General features: G+C 31.7%; 1 protein-coding gene across 1 annotated transcript; it reads left to right on the top strand.

Moving 5' to 3' along the window:
* The first annotated feature begins 588 nt into the window (after nucleotides 1-588).
* LOC148619002 (bone morphogenetic protein 10-like) lies at nucleotides 589-16338 on the top strand. The gene is made up of 3 exons (XM_088578476.1): nucleotides 589-1157; nucleotides 10591-11312; nucleotides 15627-16338. Exons 1-3 carry the CDS (start codon nucleotides 764-766, stop codon nucleotides 15858-15860), a joined length of 1350 nt encoding a protein of 449 aa, XP_088434602.1. The 5' UTR covers nucleotides 589-763; the 3' UTR covers nucleotides 15861-16338.
* The last annotated feature ends 1030 nt before the right edge of the window (nucleotides 16339-17368 follow it).

The raw sequence follows: 17368 nt of genomic DNA, 5'->3' as shown, positions 1-17368 counted from the left end.
TAATAAAGCATCGTGTAGCACTGATTTCAAATGCTTGTTGCACAAGGTACTGGGTATAAATAGTTTATTAAAAAAGATAAATTTCGATGAAAGAACTATTGAAGTTACATTCTGTTAAAATAATTCATTTCATTCTCTGTTCAGTTTTAGTATTCAGCACTGAAATTCCTTTACAGCGATATCTCCGAAAGTTAAGAAATCTTTTGAAATCAATGTTGATGTGTGACAAAGCATAAAATTCCAGGGTTCCTGCAACAATGAAATTCAAGGAACGTGCAAACATTCATGTGTATTGTTTTTTATCGTGCACTAATTTACTCACAACACATGTTGATGTATCTGTAAGATAAATTTTTCAACGGAGATCGAGAAAACAACGATTTGGAATTCAAATTGGAAATCAAAAGGCGATAACATGGGTGGTGTCTCTGATTGCCCTTTGACCTTCGATTTGTGCGATTTATTTATAGCTTCATACCACCGAATTCAAGGTGTGCTTTCAGTTTATAAAAATAAGTGATTAATGAATTTTATAGCTAAGACCTGAAATGAACGCGAATGTACTAGGAGAAAGTTGAACATATTTTTACAAGTTGTAATGATAATTCAGTTAATGTGCAATGTTTTTAACACAAGTTGGATTATTGGGATACAAGTTTGATTAAAATTTCATTTTCTACGGACAAATGACAGGCTTTAACGTTTTCAGAACTTTATTTCAGTTCTGGTCGTACTTTTGCCAAATCTTGAATCATTTTACGGAATGGAGTTATCGTTTTTACTGCAATTAATCATATCAGTTGTGAATATTTTCGTTGAATTTGCATTAGCAAGACCTGCCAGAAACGACTCAATATTTTTGGACAGTATATTTCCCGCCAAAATGGCAGATGACGACGAAGTACCTGGTAAATACGACTATGACGATTACGACACCCCGTTGGAATCGCTTGTCAATAGTAAATCTGACAACAGTCTAGATACATTTGACCTCCCGCCTGATTTAGGGCTTTCAAAGCAATCTGTTAAAATCAAAAGTGAAATAAAAAGTCCTGCACCAGAATATATGATGGAGTTGTATGAAAAATTTTCCAAAAACAAACTGAACCATCCGTCATCAAACATTGTACGGAGCTTTATGAACATCAATGCTAAGGGTATGTATATGAACCTAACAATATTGCATCACTGTTACTGTAAGCAAAATATTTCAATCAATGATTAGCTGTTTTTTATGTTTTGACAAGTATGCGATTATAATACGTCCATTTTTATTTGTTTTTTTTTAAATTATGTTTTTTGTTTTGTTTTTGTTTTTATTTCTCTGTGTTTTTAGTTATCGTCGGTTTGAAACTGTTCTGTTGCATAATCAAACTTGGTGTTGCATTTTTTGGATTCTAATAACTGAAAAATTATGTCATTTATGGTAACCTCATTTGCTAATAGCGAGAACATGTTTAATCGTTAATGCTAAATAACAATTTAGAACATTGTGAAACTGAAAGTTACATTATATTGACAATACGTAACATAACATCAGTTTGATGTGGCCAATATCGAAAATCTTTACAGCAACTCACTGCAGTACAATTTCTTAAGTGATAGTGAATAATTAATGATTATTTTTTTTTATTAAAAAAAACGTTTTACCGTTTGAACAATAATCATTTAGGAACTAATTTTAACGAAGTTTTGATTATGATTTTTAAATTTACGACAATTGTAGTTAAAAAAATAACTCAAAGAGATTATACCTTAAGATTATCTCATATAAACAACACAGCATAATCTTTCAAGTTCTAATTTCACTTTGGTTATTTATGGATGATTAGTACTGCTCGTTTTTAAATCGAAAGGATCATTCTGACTATTTTTATACCCTTTGTTCCTTTTAAGTGTCATGTCAGTAAAGTAAAAAAGAGTAATTCTGTCTATTATAATAAATCGTATAATATCTTTTTAAATTTATATCCCCAAGGGCAATTACTCTCCAAATATTAGCCACACATCATTCATTTTCTATCGTGTACGAGAAATTTATGACAATACCTTTATAAATTAAATTCCATTTCGGTGAAAAATAAATGCGTGACGGACGGACTTAGGAAAACATTTCGTAGTCCCGCGTCGCAATGTACAACTTAAAAAATACAGTCTATCACGACGAATATAAATTAATTTAAACTTATTTTCTCCCAATTTCACAGAACTCGTGTTTTTTTTTCATGAAACTATACAATAGTTATCTGAACTTTTAACAGATAACTTCAAATCAAATAGATTCCAGATATTACAACTCAAAATGATCTTTAAAACAGCTATTTTTCACAAAAACAAAAAAAAAAAGAATTAATTATTAATGAGTTTTCCATCAGGGACATTTCAATCTATTTTTATCATAGTTTTGACATCAAGCTGAGTACACCCACTGTAAATATGAAATAAAATTTACGTCAAATTTAGGAGGTGGACAGTTTTTCCTGATAAGCTAATTTCAAAACATTCATGTTATTTATGTGGGAACTGTTAATAAAGTATTCTGAATATCAGTCTCTTTATCTTATCTTGATTGTTACTTAAATTATAATTACTTTAGTTTTTTAAGCTGCTTCAGTTTTGTCTTCGTGCTTTATCGTCGATTGGTATGATTTTACCCGTGTAATAATTTTGCATGTTGATTTTTTTAAATGAAACTTGTCACCTCGTTTGTTGATAAGGAATTTTAATATCGAATTTTTGTCAGTTATTCGTTGATATTATTGCCAATATATGTCCTTCCATGTTAGATCTCCAAGAATTTTTAGTTCCTAAAAAGAGACATTTTGAAAAAGCTCAATTGTTTTATATTTATAATTCTAACAATGTAAGCATTACTTTGTTTCCAAGATAGAATACGTATATTATGAGTGACATACTACAGCAACACTACTATTTTCTAAAAAAAGGGGGGAATTCCAGCCTCTTGTCTTCTGCCTTCAATTTAACAACAGTATTTATCCGTTTTCGCTATTGTAGAGCCAAGGTTGCTATCAAAGTGATCGGACATAGCTAGTGATTAGTGCTGACATATCAAATTCAACATAAACGCGAAATACATAAAAATTATTATTTTTTCAGTTAATTTATTTCAAATAAGATAATTTCTATTAGAAGTCTTTAATACTTCGTTTTAAACAATTTTAATCTGTATCAATTGGGTTTAACTGAAGTCATTTCAATTTAAAAAAAAAGATTTCTGTCAAGATTGCCATTGTGAGGGCAATACTTTTTCAATTATCAAATCATTTTATCAATGTAACGCTGCCAGGGGGTGCCATATAATCGGGTGCGTAATGTTTAAAATCAAGTATTATATCTTGTAGATGACAAAAATAGGAAATAACGTCAATAAAATATAATTATAGCATACGTTTTTATCTGGACATAAATTATAGCACTTTAACAAAGTTTAACATATATTAGGCAGCACACAAATGTTTAGCACTCTCTGGTATTAACATCTTACAATCAAGGAAACATTTAAGATGATTCTTTGTATCTATTTATTCACAAAGTGAAACAAAATATATAATTAATAAGAATACAATTCCTAAGTTAATTATGGCATGAAGTTATTTTTTGTTACTTTTATGTCCAAAAACCCAAAAGTATGAAACAACTGCATTGGTCCTTACTTTGTGTATTGAAATGGAGGATTACACACGATTTTATATCACTAAAGCTGCCGCTTCATTACATTTCATTGTTTACGGCATATTGCAATACAAACAAGCAGCATAAATTATCACTGAACAAAGTTGGTAAAATTAGTAGTCAAAACAGTACAAAAGATACATATTGATGATATTATGAAAACCCATCGTCAGTTATATTTTTGTCAGACTTTTTTTTTAATAAGTCTTGATATTGGAAAAAAACAATTTGCAGCATGAGACGTATTTTAGAAAAAAAAACTTTGGTACAAAAGCATATCTCTCAGGCAACGACGACACATTAAGAAACCAGAAAAGTTGCTACCAGCTCAGCTCTGGCATACTGAACAACTGAGATATATAAACACCAAATATAGCGAAAAAAATGTCCCTCCAATGAAACAAATATGTTGTCAAGGTGAAACTCTCGTATACCAAATACCTTTTGCTGGGCATGGCAGCTTTTGTCTTTTTGTTCTATAGTGGTTAAATTATGATGAATCGTAACTTACTACAACAAATTCATATGAATTACCATTTTTGCAGTTGAATGCTTTTTGGAGAATTTCTGTTAGATGAGTTTTCAATTTATTGTGGGCTAAGGTAGTATATAATGTCGAAAAGTCTGAAGTTTTAATTAGACTTAAACCCAATAAAGGAGCGCAACTTAAGAAAATCTAAAAGCTATTTAGAATTTTAAAAAATCCACATATGGTTATTCTACTACGCGAGTGGTGAATCAATTTACGGTTTTTTTGTTGTCATTTCTTCACTGTGGGCAAAATCAGCCGTATAGACAACTCTTTTGTAGATGATCCTGGTACGTACCTTTGTTCATATTGTTTCATATGTAGTTTTGGAATCCAATTCAAAAGGCATGCCGTCACACATCTCACTCGAAGGAAATTATAACGAGGCCATAAAAGACATGAGGTTAGTTAAGATTTCATGCATGTCGAACGTACGTGCTTTTACCCACGTAAAATGAATTGCTCATTTACTTTTGTTTCTTTTCTTTGTACTTATTATTTTGGTGATATATTGTCCTTTATTATGTGTATCTGGTTTCCCTGTCTGGTGTTTGTCCCTGGGTTGCATTCTTTTGATTTCCGCTAGAATCTTGGTTCCCTTGCGTGCTCTTTACCCATCCTGACGGTTCTTGTTCCTGGTCCTCTCTTTTCATTCACACTCAGTTCAGTGATGATATGACAAGAAGGATTGTAAACTAAAGGAGATTTGGGACGGTTACAAGTACTGGGGTTCTCGAGGTACGCTTCTACGCATAGGTCCTGCAATGTTTGTTAATAGTTAATATTGTTCGAACAATGGTTTTGTTGTAAACGTAGGAGACAACATATTGCTTTTTAAAATAAGGTGGTCTCTCTTCCATTACTTTTTTTCAGTTAAGAATGGACCTGTTCACGAGAGTAAATATAATTTTCATTTGCTGAATTTCATTTCAAGTTTCTCAGACAGGACTTCCAATGGATTTTCAACGATTCTTTGGACTGCAAGAAAAAGTAATTTATGTTTATAGCTATACCTTAATTCTCGGAAAATAAAGGTAATTGAAATTTATATACGCAAAGCAGACAGACAAGTGAAGTTTAAACATAAAATACATTAGAAGAATTGTGTTTAGCTCTACTCGAAATGAAAATATATTAAAATTCAAAAACAATGCAGTTACGCGAAATAAAATAGATATCTAAAGTGTTTATTCGATTGTTCAAAACGCTATACAAAAATTAATTCTCTGTCTCTGTTTCTGATTTTATATTTGTCTTAGCAGTTTCAAACATTAATGTACATTTAAACAGTACAAATTCAAGAGTGTCTGTAATAACAGTAGCTATTTTAGAGCATCTGAGCATTTACAACTTGTTGAATTACTCCTCTTGAAGTGATGAAAATGATTTGATTTTAAAGCTGTTTACTTATCAAGATGAAAGTATGCTTCAAATCATGGATCGAACGGAAGATAAACATCTTCATCATGTTTTTAGTACTTAGCCTATTTCATAACGTAAAATAGTGTCATTCATGAAATAGGCTAGATTTATAGCACATGGCAGATAATTTTCGACTTCAATTTTTTCACTGGAAACATAAGATAAAGAAATTCTAAATTTCAAACGAAATTTCTCCTCACATCTTACAAAAACAACCCCAGTATATATGTTTGATGGGTATTGAAATCGTCCTCATATTAATAAAGTTGTTTGATTGTTTTTCTTGCTTAATTAACATTACCATCAAAACAAACATGATTTGATGGTGAGTACAATACCATAGATTTACTTCTGCCGTTTCATTTATTTCTCTACATCGTGGATCGTTATGGTGTATCCATCTGCACCATGAAAACTGATTTATTCAACGGGTCATAGTTTTCCTTTCCTCGTTTGTCTATCCCGGACTTGACTTTTTATAAGCAACTCGGCGGGTGTTTCTAGAAAAGCAGAGGACGCTTACCCTACCGGCGCACATGGTCCATGCTCCCAGTTTTTAGTGGAGTCCGAGTTGCTCATTTGCTTTTTTTACTTTGTATGTATGATTTTAGTTACTTTATGTTCTTTGTTGTGTACGTCTATTTCCATGTCTGGTCTTTGTCCCTGGATTACATTCTTTTGATTACCGCTGTAACCTTGGTTCCCTTGATTACTCTACATTATTGTACTGTGGGGACAGATTCAACTGGGAAGGGGTGGCATAAAATGAATTTATTCCATTTTTTCCTTCTGTTTACTTGAGGACGCATTTTGGGGCACTCCTTTCGTAAATCTCTGTATGCTCAACTGCTTCTGCCCCTACTGCTAGCTTTTGTAAAATTCTATAAAGTTTTGTTAAGAATAAATTCTCGATCATGCAACGATAAAATGGTAGTTAGTATTTCCTTATTTAATGTATGTGAGATGAGAAAGGCCTCATATCTATAGTATTGAAATAATATTATAGAAATTGTCGAATTATTAATGGAAAACCACGTGAATTTGGAGGCTCTGACAATTACAAAACAGTGTAGTAGTAAGTTATCTCTAGTACTTACCTTTACCTTAGAAATAATACAATGTACGTACATCATGTCATGACAAGTTTCAAAGATCATAAAGCGATACTTGACAAATGATTTAGTATAGTAGAAATGATTAGTGAAACGAAAGGCAATTGAAATTTTGAAAATGTTGTATTTTGTTTTTATATCTATGGTTTTCCAAATTGTTGTGGATTTTTTACTAAGTGAGAATTTAAACGGTGGTTTTTGAGTATTTTGACGGCTATCATCTGTATTAGGAATATCATTTTATGTAATAAGTGCTATTTTAAAACAGCTCCTGTTCTTCATTTTGTCATTAACCAAATGACACTTTTATGAATTAACAAAGTCAAAAGAGATATCGAAACATAACATCAAACCATTATTGTGTCTTAAAAGGTTGGACGCTACTAAAAAACATTAATTAAGTTGTTTTCTTATAAACTTTCTTTAAAATATTTTTTAGCAAATAATCGTTGATTCCTTGTGATAGAAACACTATATTAAACGATTAGAAGTAATAGCACACATAAATCAAAGCACCTGCATACTGACAACACCTTATGAACAAGGATAAAACAAAGGGATAAGCATTGATATTACTCTATTTTAGCTGGAAATTTCTCAATTTATTTCCTGTGCTTTCAGTCATGTCGAAATTTTGCTGTACCTTTATCATCTAAATACACCCTTTTCTTGGCAAACCCATTGCTACGTAATTGTCTTTTGTATAAACAAAAGTACGTGCAATATTGCCAATTTAGATATAGACTATCTTCCGAAGCGATCGCTTGACCCTTTGTTTTATGCAGGACTTTATACAAAACAGGTCATTGACACGATCCAATGAAGACTGAGTTTGTTACAAGTAAATTTCAAAATGTGTTACGTGCTTTTAAGGTTCCATTGTAATGATAGGTCACTGCAAATAATTTTATGACCGTTTGTGGAAAAAAGCTATACTGACACGCTGAAACAAGCAAAAAAAATGTTTTCAATCCTTATATTAAGGTGATCCATCTTTTATACAAATTTATAAAAAAACAATCTGTAGCTTTGATACCATGATGAAAATATTTATCAGATGGTAACAAATTTTGGGTTCTTCCCTAAAATTAACTGTCAAAAGGCAGGTTTTCAATAATATCATGCACTTTAAAATTACAGGAAAAGTAAGCAGGCATGTTGTTGTAAAAAAAAATAGGACCCCCCCCTAGTTGATTACCATAGAAAAATTCTTTAAGCTTGCATTTGTTTTTTTTTTCTGTTTTCTCATAGAACATATAAATTTTACAATCGAGTTACTGAAATATCCTTACAACGCACGATTGAATTAATTGTTAATTACACGTTTTTACCAAATGACTTATTTAAGTGACTTAAATTTTACACCTGATTGAGACCTTGATGCGTCAAAAAGATCCAACCTGTAATCTTCGTGCAGTATTTGGAAAGATATGGTACCATTATGTGTCTGATATTTCTTGATCTTGCACTCACCCGATTGCTCGAATCTAAATATTAACATTTTCATTTTCTAAAAAAAGAAGAAGTAAAAAAAATAACAACAACAACAACCTTGGATTAAGGACCCGATTTGCTTTTTTAATGGGATGAAGTTATACTCATATCTTGACCTACCCTTAGGAGTTCATACGTTATGCTAGAGCTTGCCGTAACTACGCGGGCTTCGTGGATTAGGGAAAAACACAAGCTCGTGGATTCTTGAACCCGTGGTTTAAGGTTTCCATTATACTCATCAAAGGAAATCTCCTTTTCGTTTCGAATCAAATTTCGTGGTTTGGAAAACCACGAAAATTGGTGCCCATCGAACAGCAGTACTTTCAATGTATACCGTGCAGGACTTCTTGCAAATATGTTCTGGAGCAGAGGATTGTTGAAGTCATCAATATCAATATTACAGAAGTTTATGGTCGTCAACATATACTCGTGGGTCGTTATGGTGTCAACCTTTTTCACGAGAACCGATTTGTTCACCGTGCCATAGTTTTTATTCCCTCTACCCTGGATGTGACATTGTATGAGCAACTCGGTGGGCGTTTCTAAAAAAAAGCAGAGGACGCTTACCCTACCGGAGCAACTGGCCCATGCTCCCAGTTTTAGTGGAAACGTTTTTAAACGATTCTTTGGTCGCCGACATGGACCGATAAAATGTGACGGACTACGCAGTGAGGTCGTTTTTTTTGTCTTTGGGCACAGTATTCTACTATAATTTGTTAGAGTAAATAACGCTGTCCTATCTAACCCTGCTAGCTTATTGCTCCCATCAGCTTAAACATTGGTTTTCTATGTCTTTTATCATTATATTTTGACACTGCGATTTTTTTCTGTGTGTTACTTGTTGGGTTTATTGAATATTGTTTGAAATTTAAGTTAATGTTCTGTTCTCACCATGGTTATTTTCGTTCCGAACTTTCAAATATTTTTTACAAAGGTGAAAAATAAAGAAATCTTCATCAGTACATCACTTGCAATAAGACTTTAAGATGCATACAACATTTAACCTTTAACTTTAGACAATATAAATTGTGCAAAAACATATTTTAAAAGATTTGAATTCTAAAACAAATTAAATATGATTGATTTAGTTCTCTAAACTTAGTTTTGATCGTTGTGTCAATTGATATTTTCATGATTAGTGTCATATTCGTAATTACTAAGTTCAAAAGAATGTGTTGATGGCTTAACTCGTAAAACGTAAGGATTTCTACAGTTAAGTTTTAAGAATTATCAAACCTTTCACTATGAAAGAAAAGCGCATTTGTTTTTTTCATCTATGGATTAGTCAGTTTTGCTCTTTATTTATTGTGTATTATCATGACGCCTCACAGTGACGCTCTAATGCCGTCAGACATAGCTAGATCTAATGAATGAAACATTGTTGAAACAGCTTTCGATCACTGACCCACATGAAATACCAAGGTGTGTTCGACAGTTATAATATAATAGAATAATAAAAACATTTACTACTTTGCCTTCAAAACAATTACTACTTTGCCTTAAAAACATTTATTTCTTTGCCTTTACCCCGTGCAGGTCCAGGTGTCAAAAGAATAGGCCTGCAGCAGCGCCCACAGAGCAACTGGGATGTGTGCCCCAGGTGGTGGAATGGGGTACCCTGTCGTGTTACATGCTGGGGTTGTCAGGCTATAATACAGAAAACCTGACCGCAAACCACAGTGGTGCACCTTGTCGGGAAAGATGCCACGTTCCTCGCACGTTAAAGAACCCTGCTGTGGTATTCGATAGGAGTAGGAACATTTGCGCTCCTCCACAGGAGGCTAAATTGCCCGACCCTACCCATCCCTTCCTTTTAACCTGTGGCAATCAAAATTTATCGACCTTCTTATGTCCCATTCCTTTTTCATTACATCATCATTTCATGTTCATTTTATCATCCCTTTCATGTTCATCGCCTGAATATAGCTGAATATTGCTGCTCGGGCGTTAAAACCCAACAATCAATCAATTAAGCGAGCAACTACTTTGCTTTCGTCATGTACATTGATTGGTGGAACATAAGTATACCTAGGACTGGCAATAAAAACCTCCATTTATTATATATATATTCATTCTACTTCACTAGACTTGACCTTTAATTGGGTTCGTTTTCCATATGTGTACTTTTTGTTCCTTTATGTTATGCTGTATTTTCTTCGTCTTTGTTCTTTTATTGTGTTCCAGGTATGTTTTAACTACGTCTTACCCGGACATTTGGATCTAGATGTAAATAAATATAGGATTTACATATTTTATAAAGCATCAGTGCTTAGCATTATTAGATGGTTTTTGGTATATTTTCTTTAAAAGTTCTGACAATATTTTAATTTTCTTTTTCAGACACATATGTCTCCTTTTCAGATTCGAAACATAGTTCAGGTGCCACAACAAGATTCCATACCATGACATTTAACATTACAAGTATATCGCCAGACGAATCAATCGATCTGGCTGAATTAAGACTATTTACACTTGTTGAAAAAGATCGTAATACATATTTGGGTATTGACAGAAAAGTGTCTTGTTTAGAAGTACTACCAAATAGCAAGGAACAATACAGACTGATACAAGCAAAACACATATATGGGCGCCATAGCGGATGGGAAACATTTGACGTCACTTCTGCCATTCGACGCTGGGTAACAGATTTAAATTCCATATTGACAATTGAAATACGAATTGAAAGTGTAATTCATGGATATCAGATGGGCAGCATGGACATAAATGTTGAAAACCATAATAAAAATGAACCTCTTTTAGTTGTATTTTCAAGTGATAGCAAAATAAACGGTTTACACCGGACTGAACGCCACGAGCTGCTAACTCGTGAATTAGATTCTGTACATGTGATCAAATCATCCGAGCATAGATCTACAACAAACAATGTAATAAAATCACCAATTCCTACAGAAAAGCATAATTCCGATTTGTCCAGCAATATTTCAAACCGAGTGAAAAGACGTGGTGGACGAAGAAATATGCCTTGTCATAGGAGACCGATGCATATTAGTTTCAGAGATATAAATTGGGACAGTTGGATAATTGCCCCTCACGGATACCAGGTAGGGCATAGGTAAACAAACGTTCTTGTAATCGACAATTAAATTTTTATTTATTTTCATCGTCTTGACAGTCATTCGACAAAACTCAAGGTTTAAAAACAGAAAAGATACCAAACATCCAGTACATGAGCTGCAATAACACTCATGCACCATCACTCATCAACGTATAAACCGGCATTTCTATTGTAGATTAATTGATATTTCTTCTGACCCACTTGTACGTGTCATCCGATTTTTGATATGGCTTGCTACAAAAAAACTGTTTTGTACATCTGTGGCAAACGAAGCGCATTATTAAGCCTTTATTTATTAAAATAATTACCTAAATTATTTCATTCAAACACTATTTCCGTATGTCTAACCCGCGATAAGTATTTCGTGGTTTCGGTAAAATACCTAAAAAAAGTAAACATCACTTGAAATATCAATCGTGTCAAAAGTATTTCACTTGATGTATTCATTATTGGCGATGTATACATCTCTCATGAAGTATTAAAAGTTTTTAAAGAAATCATCGATATGTAAAATCGGACAATTCACTCACAAACAAAAATTGCGTCAGGTTTGTGAGTAGGTGATCTGATTTTAAACATTAAATAAATAATAATTATAAAATCGGAATAAAATAAGGAATTCACTACAAAAGGTCTAGTTATTGGTCGACATATTAAAGTAATTATCTAAGTATGTCCTTTTAATATATTCAATTGTAGAAAAGTTTCTTATGCTCGATTGTAAATTAATCCATAATAAGCTACCTGACATAAAAAGGACCTTTTAAAATATTCTGTTCGAGCTTTTGGTATATATAATAATTTTTTTCGCTCTGTCTGGTGTTTCTAGAACTCACCTCATGTACATATTTAAAAACATAAAAATATTCAGGTGTTAACTGATGAAATGACTTGAACACTAAAAACGCTTTTCTGTATGTAAAATAATCAGGCATTGGCATCCACCTCAATCTGTTAAATAATAAACTAGATGGTGTCATAATATTACGCACATTCAAAATTATATGTGCAGCTTTTTTCTGTAGTTTAAAAATCTTATCTATATTTGCCACATTTTTTAAATTAGACCATACAGTGCAACAATAATTTAAATAAGGAAAAATGACAGGGTTGTATACATTTAAAAGCGCTTCAGGTGACATAAAGCTTTTTAAACGTTTTAAAACACCAATTTTCTCGGATATCTTTCTGGTACAAAAATCAATATGATAAGACCGAGATAAATAACAATCAATACTATCAATATTAATACCTGAAAGTTTGGAATGCTCAACATTTTCTAATACAATGTTGTCTATATTTATATAGATTTTGCGACATTTTGCTAATTTCTGTTGAGTACCAATAAGCATACATTGAGTCATTTGAAGGTTCATTGTAAGTTTATTACGTTGCATCCATTTAATTGAGTTTACAAGATCTTCTTTGAGTTTTTTTTCAATAACATCAATACATTTTTCAGCAACATCTTGCGATGTATCGTCAGCATAAAGTTGCATGAGAATGAACCAAACAATCAGGACAATCGTTAACAAATAGAATAAAAAATAAGGCCCCAAGATAGATCCTTGAGGTACACCTATAGTAATATCCTTTGTTTAATAAGTTCTTGAAAGACAGTATTTGTTCCTAATCTTTTCAAGCTCAAAACGTCTTGAAATGTTTGTTCTGCTTACTTTTCTTCTTGTACAAACGGATCACGAAAGAGATTACCAATTTAGTATTCGAAGTAAACAGGGACTACAGTTATCCATATAACTTTTAAATCGTTGTTCTCTTGTTCTGGATATACGATATCGAAAATAAATAAAATGAAGCAAAAAATACTACTTCACACCTTTATTATGCTCTATATTTTGCATGTATATGATAGCTGCGTGTTTATGGAGTTTAAACAGTTATTGAATCTCACCTCATAGGTCGTAGAAGGTAAACAACCGATCAGAATGCACGAAAAAAGACGTATATTAATTAGATTTCAATTATTTCTTAACGAAATTATTATTTAAAATAAATGACCTTAAAAACATGATATTAAAACGTCATTGAAAAATAAATCAATCAAGCGTATATATGCTATAAATTGTACATTTTCCACCATTCAGTTCATTCTATTTTGTCTTGACTTTATATATATATACCACCAGTAACTATTTATTGTTTATTTTATCCTACATTTGAAGAACTGCCTTTTAACTCAATTTATTGGTGGCTCTAGCTTCGACTTAAATTTATTTTTGTCCTCTTCGTGGTAGCAACCGCATAAACAATAGATAGGGATCGTATACGACCCGAGACATGGTAATTAGTAGGGGTTCTTTTTTTTTTATCAAAACGTGATGGTGAAAGTAAAAATCGCCACCACAATCTTATACTTTTTATATACAGAGTTTAAACCTTTGATCTGCCCTGATTATGTAGGCGCATTTTATTCCAGTATTATAGGTTCAAATCAATACTTGGTTGAGCCATACTTTTAATCAACGAGTTATATCTTAAAGTGACAGTCGTCCTTCTTTTTTAAAGTCAAAATATTATAAGTACTTCATACTAATATTAAAGAGCATAACAAAAAAGATACCTCAATGACTTATTCATGTTGCTTTATACCGATTCTAGTTGTTACTTTCCCGAACTTGCCGATAACATGTAATCATTATGATTAAACAAAAGACAATGTTTGTTCCTAGGAATATTGATTATTACCACTCACGGTACCTTGCACGTTAATGGTGATGATTCATTTATTAAAGCTAAATATAAACAAATAGCCTAAGAAATCAAGAAATGCTTTCCTATAGCCTCATATCAATTGAATCTTTGCTATTTTCGTACAACATAATGTCTCATGGGTTTATTCAGTTCTTTTGACATTCCATGATTATCATGTTAAAATGCTGAGCAGGATTTTACACCCATGTACTTTAAAATATGAAAGAAATTTCATTTCATTTCCTTTTCTTGAAACAATTAGTTTCCAAAATAAATGATGGTTAGTTAATTTTCTACTATCTGATTCGATAACTTCTTGTTGCAAAGTATAGAAACTGTCACGATTATTCATAAATCATAGACAAAAATATAGATTTAAAAAGCTGTCATAATTAATGAGAAGTTTATGGTTCATGAAATATTCCTTCATACAAGAGAACACTGTTTAGTGATGGTAGTATTTTTGGCACTACAATCATCTTATCTACATTAGAGTTTCATTCATAGGTTTACTTCATCAATGAAACTTTTATGCCTGTTGCATGAAAGTAAATTATCGCAACAGATTTCCTAAAAATATCAAGTACAAAGATAGAACTAGAATGTATGTATGACCTTACAGATGTTTTCGTGCAATAATAATTTAATTCATTTGACTTAGTCTCTTTTAAAAAAAAAAAAAAGTGATTTTGAGTAAGCTGACAGAGATAAACCTAATAATAACGGTATATACAAAAATGATTAAAGCATTCTTCATGTTATTATTAATCTAATAAATAAAATAAGCATCTGGTACCATTGTTTAGATACGCCTTTCTTTATCTTAATCAGTTTGAATCAAATCGGGGCTTGCAAGATTATCGTTTATAAATTATGAAGTAATCTTGTATTTTCTTGTTGCATGTTCTATACATTAAGTTCGGGTTGATCGGTCCACCACCCCCAACCCCCCCCCCCCCACACACACACACATACACTCACAATTTATCCACTTGCTAATATCGCATCGTTGTATGCACTCGAATATTCGATTTAAAATGAATAATAACTAATACTTAATTCATAATATACCTTATCATGTAGAAATATGTATTAGACGCCATTCCTATGTTGACCCTAATGTTGCATCACATAAAAGTACTCGAATTAAGAGGAAACATCAATTATTCACAGTTCCTGCTTTTTCCTCTGATTATTAATCATTTACATTGAATAAGCTAACAGAGGCGATTCGTGTCCAAAAACATGTCAATTTAATAACAATTTCAACGAAAATAACAACGATGTATATCAGTCAAAACGTTGTTAATTTGTCTTTGTGATAAAATCTGGCAATTTGTAAAGAATGAGTAGACATTTGAAACATCAATGCCTTTATTTAAGATTTGTTACATTTCTTGATGAATGTCATACTTGTTTTATGTTAACATAAAAATCAAAAACAGTGTATATACAACAGTTATAAAAGATCACTAACAAACTTATTAATGTTATAACACCTTACTGGTTAGCAGCATTGATCTATGTATCATTTCATTTATTTAAGAAGTCTAACAACTTGGACATTATTTTTTGTTATTCATTTTAGGCGTATCAGTGCGTTGGACGATGCTATTTTCCCTTAAATGATCACCTGTCACCAACAAAATACGCCATCATGCGAGGATTATTGAACTCTGCATATCCTTCGGATTATTCAAGACCTTGCTGTGTTCCGACAAAACTTGATCCTATTTCTATTTTGTATATCGATGAACAGGGAGTTCCTACATATAAGTACAAATATGATGGGATGGTAGTTGCAGAATGTGGTTGCCGGTAATGGATTAAAACAGCACAACTGAATCATTGAAACCGCTGAATAAAACAACTCCGCGTAAAATTCATAGACTATGCATGAGAAGATTAGTTTTTATTTTGTTTTGAGGATACATACTGCTATGCTATAGACATGAAAAAATGTGGAATAGGAAACAACTCAGACAAAAAAACTCGGGGAAACGATTCCAATTATTTGCAGATTCTGACATATTATACGTTTTACAAGGCAGATTATATAAATAAACCAAAACAAAAATCTGCCAAAACCGTATAATATATCAAATGTAATACGTTATGTAATGCTGAATAGACAGCTAGGCAAATTTGTCGTTTGTACTGAAAATTAACTGGAACAACATCTTAAACGTTGTTAGGTAACTCAGTAATATGAATTCGTATTTTGTAAAGGTTCATTTGTAAAGCAATTTTCTGCAATTATGAAAATACTTTGTGCATTGTTGATTAAATGATTTATCACACACGCAACGTTATATTGAGGAAACGTGCTACGTTTCCGTAAACCAAAGAAACATTATGCTGACAAAGTTCAGTTTCGACCATTTCATTTATTTATAAAGTCATGAATGAAAAGATCATATTTTTATCCTAAAATAAACACATATTACATGAAATCGTGTTCCCCGACCTTCCACTTAGTAATTTTGTCTTTGAAACTTTACAGAAAAGAATGTAACTGTCTTCAAATGCATTCAAACGATACAAAAAGTCGGCCATAGATTTTGCTTGCAAAGTAAAATAACTCAATTACCATCATGTAAAAGAAACAAACAATAAATTGTCATAAAAATTCCTGATAAAAAACATGAAATCACAAAATACAAAATAAAGAAAAATGACAGTCAGGATATAGATTTCTGATCATCAAATTTCAAATGAGCAAAAGTGCGATGAAAAATCGAAAACCAAAATCTTTACATGGTGTATTTAACGCAAATTATATTTTTAAGGTTGCTATAATTACACATTTGAATGTACCATTCTTAATTTTAAAAGAAATCGCTTGAATTATGTATATATCATCATGAATTAGAAATTTAATTCTCATGAAATCCAACGACTTAGATTAGAGTCATTTTTTCTATTTGTGTAATATGGAATGTTTTCCTTTTTACATCTTTTAATGATATATTGTGTAATTAAAATATGTATAAAATATTTTAAATTACATGCAGTGAATTAAATATTTTTATTACTATTTTGAGGTTTATCAATATTACTTTAGTTTTGATTTATGTTAAAACATATAAGAGTCAAATTAGAGTAAGTAAATACATCAAATAAATGTTGCAAATTTTCCAAATGATGCATTTAAATCTATCCTTATCACGCCGCATGATACAGTAGAAAGGTTTATGCATACATAACATTAACAATATCAAGTTCGTTACGAGGCACCACCCGAAATAAATTTCAAAATTGATTACAACAAAATCTAACATGAAAAATATTTTATTGTTAATAATGAGAAATATGCAATAAATAACGATA

Source organism: Perna viridis, chromosome 4, assembly GCF_037379345.1.
Source record: "Perna viridis isolate PV_CMFRI_1.1 ecotype Kerala chromosome 4, ASM3737934v1, whole genome shotgun sequence".
Classification (NCBI taxonomy): Eukaryota; Metazoa; Mollusca; class Bivalvia; order Mytilida; family Mytilidae; genus Perna; species Perna viridis.
Note: the sequence above shows the minus strand (reverse complement) of the source record. Positions and strands in the feature narration are given on the sequence as shown.

Excerpts from the sequence above, each read along its gene's own strand:
- LOC148619002 (XM_088578476.1), top strand. The coding sequence starts at position 764 with ATGGAGTTATCGTTTTTACTGCAATTAATCATATCAGTTGTGAATATT. Across the intron at positions 1,158-10,590 it reads TATGAACATCAATGCTAAGG|ACACATATGTCTCCTTTTCA; the intron begins GTATGTATATGA and ends TTTCTTTTTCAG. Across the intron at positions 11,313-15,626 it reads TTGCCCCTCACGGATACCAG|GCGTATCAGTGCGTTGGACG; the intron begins GTAGGGCATAGG and ends TATTCATTTTAG.